This window comes from Haliotis cracherodii, unplaced genomic scaffold, assembly GCF_022045235.1.
Source record: "Haliotis cracherodii isolate W230 unplaced genomic scaffold, xgHalCrac1.p SCAF_12, whole genome shotgun sequence".
Lineage (NCBI taxonomy): Eukaryota > Metazoa > Mollusca > Gastropoda > Lepetellida > Haliotidae > Haliotis > Haliotis cracherodii.
Genome location: NW_027266267.1, coordinates 23,558,796 through 23,575,563, shown reverse-complemented (window position 1 = coordinate 23,575,563; position 16,768 = coordinate 23,558,796). Strand labels below are relative to the sequence as shown.

The 16,768-nt window shown below is 39.0% G+C and overlaps 1 protein-coding gene across 1 annotated transcript in view; it reads left to right on the top strand.

The window, feature by feature from the left end:
- Positions 1 to 4,524, top strand: part of LOC139458268 (muscle M-line assembly protein unc-89-like) — a 41,949-nt gene extending 37,425 nt beyond the window's left edge. The window contains exons 5-9 of the mRNA XM_071239646.1: positions 2,225 to 2,506; positions 2,666 to 2,977; positions 3,143 to 3,244; positions 3,642 to 3,657; positions 3,777 to 4,524. Of these exons, the coding sequence (XP_071095747.1) occupies positions 2,225 to 2,506; positions 2,666 to 2,977; positions 3,143 to 3,244; positions 3,642 to 3,657; positions 3,777 to 4,524 (1,460 nt within the window). The remainder of the gene's footprint in view (positions 1 to 2,224; positions 2,507 to 2,665; positions 2,978 to 3,142; positions 3,245 to 3,641; positions 3,658 to 3,776) is intronic.
- Positions 4,525 to 16,768: the final 12,244 nt, after the last annotated feature.

The window sequence follows — 16,768 nt, the reverse complement described above, 5'->3', positions numbered from 1 at the left end:
TTGTTAAACAGTCTGACCATGCTCAGACATGAAGAAAAAGTTTCTGATATCATAATCGTCTCATCGCCGCGATTCGCTGTGCAGAGTTGCGTCCCTTAGGGACCACAGAAACCTATGTTTTTGGTTTGGAATACCGGTTCGCCCCGATTATGTTTTTAGCTTTTCCAGTACCATATCCGTGGTCGTTGGTTTCACCGAAGTGGTAAACGTCTGAGGCCTGCACGACTCCGGGCTTTCCTCCAACAGTTAGTTTGCACCCCGTGATATAACTTGAATAATTGTATCTTTGATTAAGACTGCACAGCTGTAGAACTAAAGATAGAACGTCAAACATTGCTCACTCCCACATCAGGTATCTCGCTCAGTTATCGACTCCGCTGAGTTTACAACTTTCAATTTCGGGTTATAAAAGCAATCAATGTGATCTCAAAAGATGTGTACAGAACAAGTAAGAGAGGACAATCGAATTGAAATTAAGGTGATATTTCTAAGTGAAAATATTGGATATATGTATATGTATTGTAAGATAGAAAATCAGTAATTTTTATTCCTAAAGAACTCTTGTATAAACATGAGGTCAATATCGTGACCATACAAGGAAACACAACTACGCCTGATTTCATTATGGGAAAGGGGGCACGGGTGGCCCAGTCGTCTAAGACGCTGCGATTCACTGTGCAGAGTTGCGTCCCTTGGGCACGCCAGAAACCCATGATTGTGGGTTCGAATCCCGGTTAGCCCCAATTATGTTTCTAGGTTTGTCAGCACCATACCCGTGCTCGTGGGTTTCACTGAAGTGGCAAACGTCTTAGACCTGCATCACTTCGGGCTTTCCTCCCAAATTAAGCTGACACACCGTGATATAAATGGAATAGTGTTAAAAGCGGGGTTAAACCCAACTCACTCACTCACTCACTCATTTTAGGAAAGATATCTTTCAGTGTGTCTTTGTGTTTTGATTTCCTGTTTGCTCGAAAGTAATGAAGTGAATGTAGCATTACATTACAAATAAGGAAATATTACTTACTATGCAGCCAAAGGCTACAAACGTATCACTTCTGTATAGAAAAACAGTTAATCATAAAAGACCAGAAACGTTCAGGGTTGTCTTAAGCTACAAACTGGCGTCATACAGTTGAGCAACGAAATACATCGTCAAAAACGTACTTTCCAGTTTACTCTAATCACCATTATCATGACGTTTGTAATGAAAGCATTCATTGCTTTGTGGCATTCGTTACAGGTTCAGAAATGGTCCAATTAAAAAAAAAATGGTTTTTTTGTTCATTAAAATATATAACCTACCTGAAATAAATGTCATTTTTTTCACATGAATGTTTAAGACTGTTTCCAATTCATTTTAGCTTAAACTCTCTTAATGCTGACACGATCCTGAACTAATGTTTCTGTAATGTCAGGTCAAACCGAAGTTGATTTTAGGAACAACTGTGTGTGCATCCTCCCGAGGCAACAGAGTTAACTGACTATAAAAATCAGGTTTCCACCCTTGCCGAACTAGGCTGGAATTATGGGGTGAGATTTGGGCTGAAATAACGAGTATATGCATAGTTCAATCAAAACCGCGCAATGAAATCGAAATCCGGTTCGTAAACTGTCATGCAGATTTCGGTCGATTGCAGGATTCGCAACGCATGTGAACTCGGTGTCAACAGATATGTTCCAAATCTTTTCATGTTTTTAATCAAGGCGTTTAGGTATTCTGATGCACTTCGCGTTGTAAGATCCGTTTTATCACAATATAAAATAAAACACATTAACACAGATCGTCTTGACTCGGCGTTTTGTTCGAAGCAAATGCAAGTGATACGAGGGATGGTCCATGGGAGAGACATAGAAGGGACATAACTCATAATAACCACTGGTGGCGCTACGATCGAGCCCAGGAATTCTACCCTAGTTCGGTTTGGGTGGAAACGGGACTTTTAAAGTCAGTTAACTCTCTTGCCTCAGGAAGATGCTGTGTGTGCAGAGTAGGCATGACAAGCAATGTTATGACGCTATCACGACTAGGTCACTTGTAAGACGTATATTCACCGTACAGTCACATGTGATTAATAAAATATTTGTAATTTATATCTAACCTGCAAAGAATAAATTTCTTAAAATGTAAAGTAGTCCCTCATCGACACTGAGTAATTCAGCTGAGCTAGATCTAAATAATGGAAGTAATGCTCAACTGTTCCTTTTCCCTATTATATTTCAGAACCTGAAGTTCAAGAACTTACAGTGAATGGAACAGCACACACAACTGTGAAAGACAATCAAGTTATCGTCTTCAGGTGTACAGTTGAGGGTTATCCATCCCAGGTTGTATATCTTATTCAGGAAAGCAGCTTGGCAACAGTAAATATGTCCAGAAAACAACAGAATGCGTATGAACATGCTATGGTTGTAAGGAAGTGTTCCCAACTTGGAGTGTACTTTTGTAGCACCACAAATGTTGCTGGCACAGTAGAAGAGACACAACATGCAGTTGTCTTGAACGGTTTGTCTTCACCTCAGAACTCCTTTCCAATGGTCATCCACCATCTTGTCTGTGAATCTTTGAAACAATATTGATCATCTTCTGAAAGTGGAAATACACTAAGAATAATGTTTTCCAATTCATAAATTGTTAAGATTCAAGGTACATATTTCTTTGCAGGAATGCCACAACAACAAGCATCAAATGTTTTTGTAACCTACGGAAAACCTCCATCAGTCACAATTAGGCTTACACTGTGTTCATACCCAGGACCTTCAAAAACAAAATGGCGTTTCACACAGTCTGGAAATCTAAAAGACATCACTGACATGACAAAGTATCATATGGCAGCCAAGCATAAAAAACACAATGTGTTTGACTATTCGCTTGTAATTAATAGTATCAACGATGGAGACTTCGGGGCATACATATTCAGTGTTGAGTATAATGAGACAACATTCGATTTCTTCATTCCTGCATCCAAACCATCAGGTATGAACAGTTTAATTCATTTATGAAATTGTAAAATATCCAGAATATTAGTGGATCTCTATAAATACAAAATGAAAACTGAGATGAAGCATACTTGAATGCAATGTTCGTATTGTTATGATTGTGTTTGTGACATGTGCGTAAGTGCACTTGCCTATATTTCAGAGGCGAGCCTTCCTCTTGTTGTTGGCTGTTCTGTTGGGGCTGTGATTATAACCATCGTCGTAACTGCTGGTGTGATACTTACACGTCTCAAACAGTTCAGAGGTAAGATAAATGCTGTTTGAAATAACTGGTGGTGCACGTTTACATTATTGCCTTTGTTGAGGTGTCTATTTGCTACCATTCATAAATATTCCCTTTCTGGGATTATCTAGATTAATCACTGAAAACCCGAGAGGTAAGGCACTAATATATCTTTAACATCATTGCTATTTGCGTTTTCTTCTTCTTGTATTTCAATGATAAAATCAAAACATTTGATTTGGGTTTTTTTTAAAACAATATTTCAAATTTAGATGTAGTTGCTTTTTCAAGATATCAATAAGCACCTATGATTTTCAGAATACTAACTGGTAACGATTATAGTGTCCATGCCTCTAAACATATATATGTTTCTTGTTTTATGTTCACAGTAAGGTCATTATTTCTATTATTTTTTCAGACTACTGGAATTTAAAGTAAGTACTATTTTTTTTATTCTTCAAATGTTAGAATCTGCCATATATTAGTACGTGTGATCATAGTTAATGTATACATGTTAAATAAACACTTCTGTAACGACCAGTATCTCCCACAGGTTTCGCCGATCGCACATCACACCAATGCAAAATTTTCCAGAAAATATCGAATATCGGGGATATGCTGAAATTGACGATTCTGGTATATCTGAACATGACACTGATAACACTATGCATCCTGTTGTTACTATCCCGGGTGATGACAACTCTCAATCTGCATCTGGTTCAAGACACGTGAGAGGAATAGAAACTATAGAACTAAGCTCCGGGAGAGTGGATGAGGATGAGGATGGAGAATATGAAGAAGTGAGACCACTGCAGACTACCAGCTGTGAGGCACGAGATGAACAAAAAACAAGTGCTCAAATGCAGAAACATGACAACATTGAGGAAGTCGTTAAAAGTGAGATGATCATGTCGGTGCCTGGCTCCAGCCCTCATTCAGCATCCAGTATTGATGTTACAGATGTATCGGCTGATGGAAGAGAATCTGGAAATATGGCAGCAGGGATTATTACTGTGTTTGCAGGAACAAGTTTTATCACCCATGAAGCTAATGAAACATTGAATGCTCCTGTCGTTAATGTCGGTATGGAACAGTTACCTGCGACCATGGAAATGTATTCTGATATGAAGATGGAAGCAAACACTACAGTACCAGATGAGATCTTAATGGAAGGAAGAGAGGATGATGCTGACATTGCACCAGATGGATTAACTAACAACAGGTATGACAGTCTGATGCCACACCCTCCTCTGGATAGTTACACAGCTTTGGAAACTGTTGGTGATATAATGAATGATTAGTTCTTCGCATTTCGGCGGATCGGGTGGCCCAGTCGTCTGAGGTGGCGCAATTGTCACTAGAAACCTATGGTAGTGGGTTCGAAACCCGGTTCGCCCTAATTATGTTTCTAGGTATATCTGTGCTCGTGGGTTTCACCAAAGTTCTGATGCCCACATCACTTTGGGCTTTCCTTCCATATTAAGCTGATATAACTGGAGTACTGTTAACAGGTTCATTAAAACAACTCACTCAATCTGCCCATAATTCCAAATATGACGTTTTGAAAGCTGAGTTGTGTAGCATAATGAAGAAAACTTTCATACCTCATTGCCCTCTTGCTTAATAAATTGTCATTGTAAATAACTCTGATAGTGATCTTCCCTGATTAGAATGTTGAATAGTTCTGTGCTATCACATAATTTCCAGAATAAACAGTTGATTTGTAAGTAGCCAGGCATCTCCATAAAGTGAACTCTAAGAGTGGTAAGTCTTTCCTAGTTGTGTAATGGTTCCATAAAAATATTGATTTTAGTTTCACTTTTTAGGAACCAGTTTTACAGTTGTAATCCAGTCAATAGATACTTTAGCTTTGCTACTGGCTGTCGTTTGCATTCGGGTATTGCTTCTGACTACGGGGAATTGCGGATACGCAAACACGTTTCGTCAAGGAGGCCCTTTAGTTGCTTTTTTTATGTTTCACATGTTCTAGCGATTATTTTGATGTGTAGATTGACATGATACTATTTGGATTTGCTTAAGCATCATTTATGTCAGTTACTTCTTTTGCAAAACTAAATTCAATAAACATATATGCAACCACATGATTTCTTGATATGTACGTGTATAGTTGTGTAAATATTTGTCACGCCTAGGGGTCTTTGCTCTGAACTTAAAACGCTTTGATTAATCATACCTATATACATATGTGACATGACTTTTCCGTTTGATTCGTTTCCAAAATAGTATACCATGGCATCAATGAACAACTGAGGTTGAAGTATATCAAAGATGTCGAAATTATCACCAAACGTTTAGATATCAACTCTAATTTGAGAATAGTATACTTGTTCACAGAAACCACATGCAATGATTGCTTCTGGTAACCATCATACAATATGAAAAGATGTTGTTTTTTTAGATCTCGAAAACGTTTGAACGTATGAAGAAGCATTGAGAATTGAGCATCACATTTGGTTGACTTGGTAAAATGTTTAAATTGTCAGGGTAATGGACCTCACACAAATTTCCGATTTGGCCTTTTTTCGATCGCACACAAATGTCACACAAGGTAATAATGATTTCATAGTTGAGGTAAAATGTTGCCTGTTATGTTTTAGAGTGTTTTTTGCGTTTGAGTACACTTAGTTTATATCCTCGAAATCAGATAAAATCAGTAACTTGCGTCCACAAGACGACATAGTGCTTTGTATCCTCAGTTGTGCATTTTGCATTTTAAGAATAAAATGTACAAATACATGTCTCTTCTTATTCAAGTATTACCAAGCGTAATTGACATTCTACATTTTGTAGCTTGGATAGATTACATTACACACAACGCATTACTGGGTAGTCATGGTTTTTGATTACGCCTAACCTTGCTGCACCAAAATACACAATGCCTCTGGTGAGCCACGTGGTTGGCTTTGTTTGCTCTAAATGGTATTTGTATATGATTATTATGATATTTGCAATTATCAAAACACTCATAATGAGTCGCCTCTATTTTCAATTTAGATTTATGCGATTGTACTAAATCCGTCAAAAAGCCAAATACAAAATTACTGCATTTACAGTATGTTTCTGGATTAATACTACCCCTTTGCCGAATATTACAGAAATAAATAGGATCGAAAAAGACTCTTTTTTTGTTGATATTCTGCATATATTTGATGCAATGATGCATTCCAATTATGCAGCGCAAGAGAGGATCAGCGTGTGGGACATGTTATACATTATTTAACAGTTTAAGGAGTAAAGAAAAACTTGTAATTTTTACGGGAACACTGACACATGCCGAATTTGTCAAACGCATATGAAGTGATTTCATCCTATCTGAAACTGTGACAGGAAGATCCAGCTTCAATTTTTATCAAATATACCGAACTGCAAGAGAGACATCACCCCAAGTAACATTGCATGAGAGGTTGTCATTTAAATTTTGGGTAATTTTTGTCAACGTTTCTAAAATTTAACATGGCTTTGTCCGGAAAAATGAAATTTGAGCAGATGACAATCAAACCGATCGCCCAAACGCATCACGGCAACGGCCAGGGTAACCCGATGCACGTGAGTTCCGTGCAAACTGAAATGCACATGCATTACCCATTTCTTGCCCTATAAAAATCCACCCAGATCGGGTAACATTCATTCGTTATTGAATTGCTACCACATGCCAAGATTGACAAGAAATCAGCGACACTGAGCCCTTGGACGATTGCAAGCTGGACAAGACGCCCGGCAATTAGCCAATGCATTTCAGGTCCACGTAAGGACCATATACAGGCTCCAGCAACAGTACCAGACCACGAACGCTACAAATGACTGACCACGTAGTGGAAGACCAAGGATCACCACCTGACGTCATGATCGTCAGATTGTGCGACAGCATCTTCAAGATCGCTTTGTTATTGCTGCGGAAACTGCTCGACAGACCATGGGGACACACCAGCGACATATTAATGTGGACACCGTGCATCGATGATTGACAAGCAGACACCTCCACTGTCACAGGCCACACCGAGGATCCATTCAGACACCACGTCATCGCCTGGATCGTCTTCAGTGGGCAACACAGCACCAGCATTGTCGCCATCAGCAGTAGGGAAGAGTCCTCTTCTCAGACGAGAGCCGTTACTATATCTTAACAGCAGATGGCGGAGAGAGAGAGAGAGAGAGAGAGAGAGAGAGAGAGAGAGAGAGAGAGAGAGAGAGTATGGCGACGCCGTGGGGAACCTTATTCGGATGCTTGTGTTGTTGAGAGAGATTCGTGGGGTGATCCGAGCATCATGGTGTGGGGTGGAATTGGTCTTGCACAGAGGATCAGGCCCTGTGGTCTTCCAGAACATCGGTCCAGGGAGAGGCAATGGTGTCACAGCGGTACATTGATAAAGGCTTGAGAACACACAGCATACACTTGGCATGTCGCCGCAACCACGAGTTTCAGCATGATAACGCCCGTGCCCACACTGCGAGAGCAACAAAAGACTTCTTCCAGTAGAATGGCATCAGAACCATGCAGTGGCCTGCCCTCAGTCCCGATTTAAATCCCACTGAGTATCTGTGGGGCGAGATTCAAAGACGGCTGAATGACGTCCGACCAAGGCCGACAACTGCAGCTGAACTGTTTCAGGCGTTCCTTAGAGTGTGGGCTCAAGTGCCTATGGCCTTCATCAACCGCCTCATCCATTCCATGTATCAACGTTGCACGGCTGTCACCAATGCACATGGCGGACACACGAGATACTGACTTGCGATGCCATTTTCTCAGAGAGTAGTGTTTTGTTTCACTTTAAGAACTTTTGACACTTACATTCCAACCTTGATGATCAGTTTTGCCAAGTTTCATCTTTTCAATGTATCTCAAAGTATGTTTACAGTCTTTGGACAAATAAGGTTTCTCATATATCTGTCCGTGGTGACGTTTCTTTTGCGGTTCAGTATATGTATTTACTCTGTAAAATAATAAACTGTCATCGAGAAATGCTTTCATGGTTAAGGATACTTCACCCACCATGATGATTTTATTGTATTTGGATTTCATCGACAAGCAAATTGAGGAAGATGGGAATATATTTCTCCCCACTGTTCCGTATTTCACGGAAAATGATTCTACTTTCAAAGCGTATTTGCATTACAAAATGAACAAGCACATGTCCACCAATAAAGAAAATCAATAATTGGCCAGCCCACAGCTCCCTTAGACAACAGTGAGTTCAATAATTTCCTTGAAAAGGACAGCAAACAGAATACTGACAGCCACGTGTATCAAAGCAAAGCAAAGTAAATTAAAGAAATGTCGATATAGTTATGCGTGTGTACATATGGCTCATGCGTGAGGTTTGTTTATTTATCTGATTTCAAATAAAAGAGTCATGCAAGTCAGTAGTTGGTATTATGAGTAACGCGGGACTACAGTGACACACAATCAACCAAGTTACCGTGTTTGACCCCCGATCCAATTCACATACGCCCCTTTTGACATGCAGTTCAGAGTTGCGGATCACCAAGACCAGGATCACTGCGTCAGTTTAGGTATATTCTACATGCAGTTGTATGTAGAAAATAAAGTAGTACCACAGTATACGGTATGCATAGATGTCTTTTGCGTAATATATACACATGGTTTGATCAGGATGGCCAAGAGCAGAACATCGCTTCACAAGATGAAGATGACAGGGGTGTATACATCCTTCTACTGTTTCATTCCCTGTTACCTTAAGTAGGTCCATGGGTGAACAATGTTTGACAATGATATATTTAAGTCACGCGGGATCCATAAAAATTCACATCTGGACCAGACAAACCAGTGACTGAAATTACGAACAATGATCCCCGGAATACGGATGGACTGAAATCCAATAAGCCAAGTCAGAGCCTGACCTCCAGATGCCTATTTTAGTTGACTCTTCCAACAAGTGAGTTACTCGGCGTCTGTTACGACACATAAACACAACTTGGGTACATTTGTTTAATGTAGTCAATGTAGACTATGCACAAAGTGATCATTATTTCAACACGACTGTTTAGATCAGATTAAACTGATATGTTTTGTAAGCATTGGCATTAGTCCATATAGGTCCAGTGGCCCATGGAAATTATATCTACGTTTCAGCCGGACACTAAGTAACTTCCGTCAATGCGCTGTCGTTATTTTGAACCCAACATTCACCCAATTACGATCCGTCACCCGCAAGAACCCTATGTATCCTCGTATATGCTTTTAGTTCCCATTGATGTGCATGTACCTATATACTGCTGTTCAAACATCATCAATGTTAGCAAGCATTTAATCCAAAATCATAACTAGTCTAACTAATCTTAACTAACTAACTTAAAAAAAAGAAAAGTTTATTTGTTATTGAATCTGACAATTAAACACTGTCAAGAAAATTATAAAGTATGTAGATATGTTCCTGCCTCATCGCTGTATAGCGTCAATCAAACTCAATAACTTCCTGCATGAACTGTTTCCTGATTTCCTGCGTACGTCATTACACACGTGAGGCACCGCAGTGCGTCAGTTGTGTATGACGGGAGTCGCCGTGGACCTGGTAAGTTCATTCACTAGTTCAATGAACAGCATGAACCAATTTCATTGAAATCTCGCTTCTCTGCATGTATTACATGACATCAGAAGACTATTAAACAAACATATCAATTTGAGATTCAATATTGCTCTGTCGCAGCAGCAACATGCTCCTCAATAAATACATTGTACGTTGGCAATAATGTGTAGATGTTTAGTTTAGTTATATATTATTTGTTTCAAGATGAAAGAGAGGATGGAATTCACCAGGATGTGGATAATTGCTTTCACTTCTATGTCAGTTTTTGTAACTGGACGTAGGCCTGAACATCAGAGTAAGTTGATTTGATTGTTATGGCTAAATTGACTTATCTGTGCATTGTAGGTATACCAGCAAGCAAGCAACTGCTCCTCAATGATAATACCGGTATTGCAGCATCACATGGATTTAATAACTCCTACTTATAAGATATAAACAAATCGTGTCTGTGTTTGTCCGTAAGCAGCAACAGCAACGTTGTAGGTATACCAGCAAGCAAGTTCTGATTATATTTTCAAACTGCTCCACAATGATATTGCAGCATTACATGGATTGAATATGACCTACTTATAAAATATAAACAAATCTAGTCTGTGTTTGTCCGTAAGCAGCAACATCGATTTTCAATGATTGTGCATATATTGTCACTCATACAACCGTGTAAACAGTTGTAACATTAGTATGTTAAGTTGCATATACCGTTGAGGCCGCCATGATCAATATTATCTAAATAATTGGTGTCTACATTTACACAGATTACATGCAGGATCCTTACATCGTGTCTCCAGAGAGAGTCCAGTATGGTAGTGATGTCAACCTGACTTGCTACATCATGCTTGGGGAAAAGTACATTAAGTACATCTCCTTTACCTGGAGTGAGAATGGTAAAAGGCTAATCCATGGAGGAAGATATGAGATGAGGTCAGGGTCAGGGACGTTTGCTAACAGCGTGTATAAGTACTACACCAATACCCTCACGGTTAGAGACACGAGGAAGAGTGATGAAGGAAAGAGATACATGTGTCAGGTTGAAGTGGGAGTTGGAGCAGGGTCAGCTTTCTATAATACTGAGGAGTACTTACTTGGAACAACACGTGAGTAATATAAGAGCACCTGTCATGATTGGAAAAAAAACGTCGTTTACTATTTGATATAACATTGACGTAAATCCATTGCCTCATAATCGAAGAATAAGCACATTAGTTCCAAAAGAAAACAGAACCGTAGGTCCCTAACCTATATTGTAAACGTTTATGCAAACCATTTTAAATGCATTGAAATTGTTAAACTAGAAAATCTGAAACAGTTCCTCAGTCTCATTATTTCAGTCTCACCTTCGACCACCACAACCGCAGCTGAAGGGGAGGATGTCACACTATTCCTGACCTGGAGCGTGACGGACGTTGTGTTGGGTTGCTGGTCTCCTGGCGGTAGACTCCTTGCCACAATACAATCTATCTCTGTCTACATCTGGCCAAACAGACGCTCGAAAGTCAAGGTCAGCGGACTGATTACTTCACCTTACAAAAAGACAGTTAAGTTTGTGATCTGCAATGCTACACACGGGGATGCTGGTCGTTATGACTTAACTGAAATCAAACGAGGAGTCAAACATGGTGCTTACAGTCTTGTTATAGCCGGTAAGTTTGTTTCGTAATGATACAACAGTTTCGTGTATATATTCGCAGGGTAACTAATTGATGTGAGCAAACGCACTGTCTTTTGTCCTTTTAGATTTATCCTGTAACATGTCTCTCCATCAAAAGAACAAACTCAGGCAGGTAATGTTGTACACATGCAAGGTAGAATTACGATGATGTAACCCGCTTATGGCTGAGATATTCTCTCCTGAATTACACGAAATGTTGTTGTAAATGCATTCAACAGGCTTTACGAGGAAGTTGTTTTCCAGAGTTAACCCAGTGTGTTTTTGAACCATAAAACGCTCTCCTGGGAGAGGTAACGGATAATGTCATTGGGACTGATGAATATTGCATTGCCTCCTTTAAATCGCATAATACACTTTAAACAAAGTGATATGTCGAGATATGTATGCGTGGTAACAGATCTGTGGTACCTGCTATAAACCTTTACATGTTTCACTCGTCAAATAATGATCGGCCTGAGCTGCTATGTTTTAAAGATGCAGATTAGTATTTAGAATAGGTGGTAGGAATTTGCATCTATTTTGTCAGACACGAACACAAGCACAATTACTGAAGTTTGTATTCTCCCACGTTCACCAGCAGAATACAATCTACCTGATTGTTATCTGCTTAGCATGCATTTTCTGTTTCAGCTCCTATGAGTACCAAAGTCGCAAGTAATATGGTGCCTTCCACTGAGATGCAAACGACATTTGAAACGGCGGGTGTAGCCTCCACAACATCAGCGTACACTGACGGTACCTTGCGAGTAACCTTTTTAAGTGACAATTGTCGAATAATAACTCAGTCGGGTGCTGGTCTTAACTTGATGAAATTAATAATATTAAGCTGTACATATAAAACCTCAACGCCAGACTCGTCTTGATTATTCAACAACACAGATTGTTTTGAGGCACAAAAGGCAAAATGTATGTGTCATTTATAGGAATTGATCACCAAAAATCATCAATGTCACCAGGTGTTCGTGACAAGGGTAAGTATGTCCTGCCGTAACGGTAGCATCCACCACTCACACAATTTGTATAAATAATATGTCCTCGTTATTTTTATTCTATTTTTTATATTTTTAGATTGGTTTCATTGAATGATTTCTTTTAGTTTTGTTTTTCACTCCAGTTAAAATCACAACAAATAGAGTGACTGAAAGTAGCCAACACAATGCAGCTGGATCAAGTACAGAGATGCCTCTTTCTACAGCTACAAATGCCAATGCGAAACAAGGTAATGTCTTTTGTGATTCAAAATCATCGAAAAAACAATATAAACACATTTGATACATTCCATTGTATATAAATGAATGTTCTCTTTAGTAATTTCGTTACAGTTACAGATCCTTAATTCTAACAATTCTTAGAAAACTTTAAGATTGACTGGATGTTCAATAAGAATTGCTAAAGCATTAACACATGTCTGCATTATGTGTAAAAAGACCTTATTCATCTTCTCCCTTCAGACTCGCCATCAAACATCACAACGCGCTGACGTTGCTGGTTATATGTGCAACGGCGAGTTTTCAACAACTAATTTTGTGTTTCAATTTTCGAAACTTTAATGGAACATATTGTTTCAGATGTTACTGCAGTTGTCCTTTACATCATCGCTGGGTGCTCCGTCCTGCTCCTAGTTCTGGCCGTATTCATCATCGCTGCCATTGTGCTGATAAGGATCAAACAACAAGGTGAAATTATTTAATAAATTCATCAAACCAGATTTCAGTTATAGTGAGCAAGTGAGTTGTGTTTTTCTCTGATGTCAACCATTATTCAGTTGAACTACGATATGTCAACCAAATCGGATAATCTAAGGTGTTTACCACTCATGCTCTCAGATATGGAACAACAAGTGAGAATAAACATGTTACACCGATGATATTATTTACACACACATTCGAAGCTGCCTATCACGTCCTCGTGTATGAGTAAGTTAGTGAGTGAGTGAGATGGGTTTAACGCCTCTTTTAACAGTATTCCAGTTATATCGCGGCGTGACAGCTAAATGTGGGAGGAAAGCCCCAAGTGATGCAGGTCTTAGATGTTTACCATTACGGTGAAACCCCACGAGCACGGGTATGCTGCTGACAACCCTAGAAACACAATTGGGCCGAAGTTTCTGGCGTGCCACCCGCCACCCCCCCCCCCCCCCCCCCCCCTTATTACCGGAACCACAACTAAAAGACAATATTCATATTGCAGGTCTTCAACAACGTAGCACCCAGGCTCCAGTTATAACAGCTAATATCGTTCAAGCTCAACGTTATGATGTTACTGTCTGTTCAGCTACTGAACCGACTCATTTGTATGCTGAAAACAGTTCAGGGTATCACACACTTAACTTGAAACGTTTCAAGCGGTTGAATGAGTTATATCCTACAGACACTGACACCAGAAAGAGGGTAGTACAATTGGACCAAGACTATGAACAGGTCACACTCAGGGACAGTCGTCCTGTACTGAACTGCACCCTGCAATGCTCAGATGATGATGAAGAGAGTGATGAGTGTCCATCTTTGTGTTACATGAATGATGATGGACAGCGCCAGAAAGAACACTACGGATATGTCCAGTGCATAGTAGTTGAGGGTCATGTATCTATGGAATGAGACATCCGGAACATATTTGATGGTTGACTCAGCTGGCAGTTATTCGACATTGCATTGATGCGTACAAACTTGACGTTTGTTTTCTATGTGTAAATAATAGTCTGAAAATTACAAAGCTGATGTTTCTGAAACAACAATTCATGCCAGTATTTCTTCCAGTATATTTGCTTCGCACTATAGTTTTTCAGGCTAAGATCAGTAAGTAAATACATATTATATAGACCATTTGGCAGTTATTGACAAAATGACATCTGGTGACCCCTACACAATTTACTCATGAACATATAAATTTATCACGGCACTCGATGGGATAAACTTGTTATTTAACAAATGACAAATATCCGCTCTGTTGTTATTGGGAAGGTTACACCTTAAAGTATCAAAGCGGTTGTATCTCTGAAACTGGCGTCCAATAGAATGACAATCTCCAATGACTATAATATGTTTTCTCATTTGTTAAAGATTAGTGATGACGAGTTCAATGTTTTCCTGCGGGTTTCGTTTTACTTACGATTGCAGTTTTCGCTATTTACTGATTGACACGTCGTACAACCAAGCCATGTAGTGTTGTGTTGGATATGTCTGAACTCGTATAAGTTAACGCTCTATTTCTGTACAATTCATTATTTCAATGAATCTTTTGCCTGTTTGAAACACATTGCTATTTGAATGGTTGTGATGTTTTTGGGGCATGGGGTATATTTACACATATGAAATTGCCACAACATGTACTATCAAATTGAAAAGAAATCATAGACTTTATTCCACATTAAGTATCAAAAGTTTCAAAGTATGAAAGTAAACTGCATGTGAAATGAATCCTTAGAGTTAACGACAAGACACCATGCCGAATATTCATTCAGTCTTTAGATACTTTTGTTTGATAGACATTACTTAGATGTTGACGGATGACAAAGTAGACACAATTTATGGATAACAACTTCTTTAAAGAAGTTATTATCTACAAACGGTGCCTTCGTTTAGATAGCCTATTCATTTATGCTTATATACGTCGTTGTTTCAGTGGTCTCGTTAAAGTGTTGTTTTGTGAACCCCTGGTGAAATACGAATATATGTATATATACTGTAAGTTACTTATCTGAAATTGATCATGAATTGAATATGTACTCTTTACTTCCTTATACATTGTAAATAATTGCTAAAGAGGATGCAATGCCTTCCATATATAGTGATTTCCACCGTTTCATCTGCAGTTCAATTGGGACTCTTTTTCAGTCTGATGTTGTTACATGATCTGTATCATGATAAAATGTTCTCGAAAGCAACCTTTTCGTTGTTGTATCCCCACGTGTGTCAATACTTCAATTCATATGGTACACAAACACAAACACACAAACACACTCATCCACGTACGCATACATACACACACACAGACTCATACGCACAGACACACACATACACATACGTATACGCAACATATCCACACCTAGTCACGCAACCACACACGAGTCGCACACACACACACATGAAAACACACACACACACACACACACACACACACACACACACACACACACACACACACACACACACACACACACACACACACACACACACACACACACACAGAAACAGACGGAAACATATAAATATGCACGCACAATGTCCACTTGAACATGAACTTATTCTATTAGTAGAGTCACATAAGTTCACCACACAATCCATATATAAGTCTTTTAGGACAAACACTGGATTTCGTTTTCCTGAATCCAAATGAAATGGGATAATAATTGTTGACTTGAAAGTTATGATATATAACTCGTTATAAGTTTAAGTTTGATATATTTAATTTGTGCAATACTTACAACGGTAAAACATATGCACAAATCAAAATTCTGTAAAATAACTCAAAAGAGCATGTGGTTCCTATATAGTTAATTCTGATGGGAAGTGTTGGTTGAATAAATATATGAATACAAGTATGATACAATTATTCTCAAAAATATTTCCTCCCAACTCAGTTTCAGATCCCTGTTAAGTGGACACGTGTTATAAACACTGATCACCGTCCACAACGCTGTCGGAAACCGAAACGTTCCGGTCACTTACGGACTCACTGTTAAAATGATAAATGCGTTCAATGCATCAATCGTCATAGTAGAAGTGTAGTAAAGTGTAATTAGACATACGTGAGTTTATGGAAAGTTAGTCTGCGTTTACAGGAAAATTAACTAAAGTGTGTAAATAAATTGTGTAGTGTAAGGCACACATATTCATCAGTCTGTTCATGACTTTCAACATGAAAAGGTTGTTTTCCTATCAAAGACGAATGAGAAGAGCGTTACCATACCTACTGTGTGCGTCCTTTATGATTGGTTATTCAAAGGCTGATTTGGAAGAACAATTGAGATTTAACTTGGTAGGAATTGAAATGCATCTGATGACGACATGGTATGGTACGAAAAGTTTAGCATGAGGCAACGTGTGCTTTATGTAATCTGTACACAATTTTGTTATCCTGGAAACCCAACGTGAACACGGTCTCTGGATGTTCGGATTAAAGTTTGTACTGCTGTACACTGAACAGCGCCAACTTCATAATGAAGAGCTGTTGCCAGTTAGTTTGGTGTTGACAATTCAACAGATAGACATGGTTGTGTTAGATCTGGCGTTGATGATGACGAATTCAATGTGTTCCTGTGGGTTTCGTTTTCCTTACGATTGCAGTTTTGGCTATTTACTGATTGACAGG